Raw genomic sequence first — 5000 nt, 5'->3', positions numbered from 1 at the left:
CCTTACTGTGCTTGGGCACTATGCAATACAACTGCTGTATTGTAAAAGAGGGTTGAATAAAGTTGATGAATGCACATCCAGTTTTCGTTAAGTTTAGTCCTCTATTTTTCTATTCTGGCTAGCCCAGTGACATGCTTATATCCTCTAATGTTTCAGTTAAGAGGAAGCAAACAAATAATCCTTCTTTTATTCCTCGACTAACTCAAACAGTAGACTGATGTCTTATATCTGTGAATTCCTCCGTAGGGAAGGCTTAGTGAGACATCCTAGCTTGGTGTACTCCAAGCTACATGCCCACATTGAGCTCATTTGCTGGCCTTGGCGGATAGCGACTGGGGAATGGGAATGTGGAATGGGAGTGAGAATGGGAATTGGAATGAATTAATACACGGACAGCAGGCTCACACTCAGAGACTCCAATATGCCAATTCAGTTTGCATATTGCTTGCCCATTGGTGAACCCTACTGCAATCCTGATGCTGCAAATACTAGTTCAGACACAAGCAGACCCTTCTCAGTTCCCTATCTCTAAGGATTCTCCTGTATTGCATTAATACACACTGTTCAGTAGTTCACAACCGTCATAACGAGTACGCTGTTCTTAAGTATAGTAGAGAGGAGAGTTACACATACACTCTTTTAAGGGGAGAGGGGTGTTAACTTAAAAAAACACACATCTTCAATTCGTGGTAAAATTCAACGACAATGTCGAGTATTATTTAAGGGTATATACAACAGGAATATATTTATATGTCATTTATAGCCATAACAATCATTCCGTATCATGTCTAGTAACAAACATGCGGTTAAGTGTTATCAAAAGAAGAAGGTTCATATAATCAACAATTCATAAAACATTGGCTATGTGTATGAATACACATGTACAACCATACAGACAAAGGCATAGACATGCATACATACATACATTCATATATATATAGATATATATATGTATATAGACATCCATACATATAAACATACACACCCACATGGACACACAAACACACGCACACACACACGTGTATGTATATATATATATATATATATATATATATATATATATATATATATATATATATATATACATATATATGTATATATATATACATATATATATATACATACATGAACACAGATATGTCGGCTTATATATATACAAATATATATATATATATATATATATATATATATATATATATATATATATGTGTGTGTGTGTGTGTGTGTGTGTGTGTGTGTGTGTGTGTGTGTGTGTGTGTATGTGTGTGTGTGTGTGTGTATGTATGTGTGTGTGTGTGTGTGTGTGTGTGTGTGTGTGTGTGTGTGTGTGTGTGTGTGTGTGTGCTCATATATATATATATATATATATATATATATATATATATATATATATATAATATACCTATATATATGCATGTATATGTCTGTATACATATGTGTGTATATATATATGTATATATACATATATATACGTATATATTTACATATATATATGTATATAACTATATATATACATATATATATATATATATATATATATATATATATATATATACATATATATATATATATATATATATATATATATATATATATACATATGCCTGTGTGTGTATGTATATATATACATATATGTTTATAAATATATATACATATAGATAAATAAATAAGTGTGTGTGTGCGTGTGTATTTACACACACACACACACACACGCACACACACACACACATACACACATATACACACATACACACACACACACACACACACACACACACACACACACACACACACACATATATATATATATATATATATATATATATATATATATATATATATCCGTTTGTGTATATATATGTGTATATATATATATACTCTCTCTCTCTCTCTCTCTCTCTCTGTCTCTCTCTCTCTCTCTCTCTCTCTCTCTATATATATATATATATATATATATATATATATATATATATATATATATATATATATGTATATATATATATATATATATATATATATATATATATATATATATATATATATATATTTACAGAAGCATATATATATATATATATATATATATATATATATATATATATATATATATATATATATATATATATATATATATATATACATATACATATATGTGTGTGTATGTAATAATATATACATTGATACATGCATTGATACATATATAAATGCATATATACATATACATAAACAATAATGCAACAGACAGCAACAGTGGTAATCATGATAACAAATAAAAATAGCAGTAATTATGATGAAAATAACAATAATGTTATAAAATGAAAATGACGATAGTGATGATAATGATAATAATGGTAACTTTAATAATAATCATAAGAATAATTATAGTAATAAAATAACACGATTAGGTATATGATATTGATAATAATAACAGCAACGGTATCATAAAATTAAGAAACAATAATGTTGATAATGATAAGAATAATATCAATGTTCGTAAAATGAAAATGATGATGATAATTAAAACAATGATGATAACAATATTGATGATATTAATGAAAAAAGTAGGGTTAATGATAATGATGATATCAATAATATCAATAATGATAACCATAATATCAAGAATATCATAATGATAATCAAGATAACAATAACAATAACAATAGAAGTAATGATAAAAAGTAAAAACTAATAATGGTGATGATTATAACAAGGATGATAATAATAGCATTAACAAATAAAATGAAAATGATAAGAATAATGATAATGAAAATGAAAAATAGAAATGAAAATTAAATAACAAAAATGCTGATAATAATCATAACATATATATCATATTTATATGTATATATACACAAATATTATAGTATGCGCACACTCACACACACATATGTATATACACATAAAAAGGTCAAGAGCTAACGTCAAGAGAATTCTACACCACTTCTTTGTGCGGCGCATTTGCTATTTCAGTTTTCAAATCGGGTGTTTTACATGATTAATTAAGCCTTTCCTTCGATTAAAATTATCACACACCATTTCTCTCTCTCTCTCTCTGTCTCTCTGTTACTGTGTTTTCCTTTTTTTAATGAATGAAATGCCTCCGATGATTCTACGTCAACCACATGGCCGTTCCATTGCGTCGATTCATGATTATCTGTCCAACATACTATATACTATGGCAAAATGTGGCTCCCTGGGATAAATGAGGTTGACAGCCCTTCTCTAGACCTTACCCTGATCACTTCACATGCGAGAATCATTTTTGATTCTTACACCATCCATACCATAACACGTCAGCAAACAGTTATTTTTTTCTTTCCGTTTTTTTTTTCTTCTTCTTCTTCTTCTTCTTCAAAGAGTAATTACTGTTCCTGACATGTGATAGCCCATCATAATACCTTGACGGTTTACAAATTAGCTAAAACAGTTAATGAAGTTTTTTTTCTTGGCTCGTCCACCTTGTACATTACTCAACGACAAAGGCAGCATTCCTCATAAGATAGATATTTGCCACATGATCAATAAGAGGAGAATCACACACTCGCATATGTGTGTGCGTGAGTATATATACATAAATATATATATATATACATAAATATATATATATACATACATACATACATACATATATATATATATATATATATATATATATATATATATATATATATATATATATATATATATATATATATATGAATTAATACATATGAAAATATAGGTATATGTTCATACTCATTTGTACATTTGTGTGCATATATATATACATATATAAACATATTATAAACATCTAATCAAATATATATCTATATATATAAATATATATTTCTGTATATATGTAATTATACATGAAAATATCTATCTACCTACCTATCATTCTATCTATCTCTATATATAATACACACACATATACACAAACATATATATGTAAATACATATGTATATATATGTATATATACATATATGAATATGTTTGCATAAATAAATGAATATATATATCTGTATATTTACACACACACAAATATATAATATAAAAATGAATATATATATATATGCATATTTACACACACACATATATATAATATAAAAATGAATATATATATCTATATCTATATCTATATCTATATCTATATATATATATATATATATATATATATATATATATATATATATATATATATATATATGCATATTTACGCACACACATATATATAATGTAAAAATGAATATACACACATTCCCATTTATTCCTATAAGTTAAGGTGTACGTGCATAAACCTTGCGAGCGATATTTCAAAACCATGTAAAAAAAAAAAAAATAAATAAATAAAAAAAATAAAATTATTAAGAAAACCACGCCCACGCGATCGCTATTTTTAGATTTCTATTGAAAAGCACATGAGGTGTTATAAAAGTCGCATTGTCTCCCTCTCCCATTCATTCTTCCGAAGTTGGATCGCCAGCATGAAGTAAGTTTCAAGAGATCCTAGAATTAAAAGTTTGCGATTCAAAACTTGGGTGAATTTAGTATATCAGTGTTAAAGTAAACCTCAAACCCACGTGTGAAAACTAAGTGATTTATGTCGATCAGAGTAAGATTTCTGTCTCTAGTATTCAGGTGATTTATATGAGATAGACATGAATTTGCGGGAAGTTATTTTTATATGATTAAAGTTTGGATGCAATAGTGATGTAGATTTAGACAAATAGCGTTTAAATGGCACTCAAAGATACTTGGTCCAGAAGGCGGGGAGTCCTGAGTCCAGTTATGTGACTGATTTTACAACTAATATATATATATATATATATATATATATATATATATATATATATATATATATATATATATATATGTGTGTGTGTGTGTGTGTGTGTGTGTGTGTGTGTGTGTGTGTGTGTGTGTGTGTGTGTGTGTGTGTGCCTCTGCGTGTGTTTGCTTGGTTGTGTGTGTATACGTAAATGCACACGCACAAAGCAGTTGTACATACATATATATGGATACT

At 27.5% G+C, this 5000-nt stretch overlaps 3 protein-coding genes across 3 annotated transcripts in view; 2 read left to right on the top strand and 1 right to left on the bottom strand.

Annotated features, from left to right (window-relative positions):
- LOC113811976 (urease accessory protein UreE-like) overlaps positions 1-74 on the top strand; it is a 2138-nt gene extending 2064 nt beyond the window's left edge. The window contains exon 3 of the mRNA XM_070137953.1: positions 1-74. This exon is cut by the window's left edge and continues 505 nt beyond it. The gene's annotated coding sequence lies outside the window, so the exon portion shown is untranslated.
- LOC138865899 (uncharacterized) overlaps positions 1-5000 on the bottom strand; it is a 138033-nt gene that overhangs the window by 74746 nt on the left and 58287 nt on the right. The window lies entirely within an intron of this gene.
- LOC113805286 (sarcoplasmic reticulum histidine-rich calcium-binding protein-like) overlaps positions 4462-5000 on the top strand; it is a 2790-nt gene continuing 2251 nt past the window's right edge. Inside the window, exon 1 of the mRNA XM_070137952.1 lies at positions 4462-4466. Coding sequence (XP_069994053.1) covers positions 4462-4466 — 5 coding nt within the window. The remainder of the gene's footprint in view (positions 4467-5000) is intronic.

This window comes from Penaeus vannamei, chromosome 23 (genome assembly GCF_042767895.1).
Source record: "Penaeus vannamei isolate JL-2024 chromosome 23, ASM4276789v1, whole genome shotgun sequence".
NCBI lineage: Eukaryota > Metazoa > Arthropoda > Malacostraca > Decapoda > Penaeidae > Penaeus > Penaeus vannamei.
This window is presented reverse-complemented; position numbering and strand designations above follow the sequence as displayed.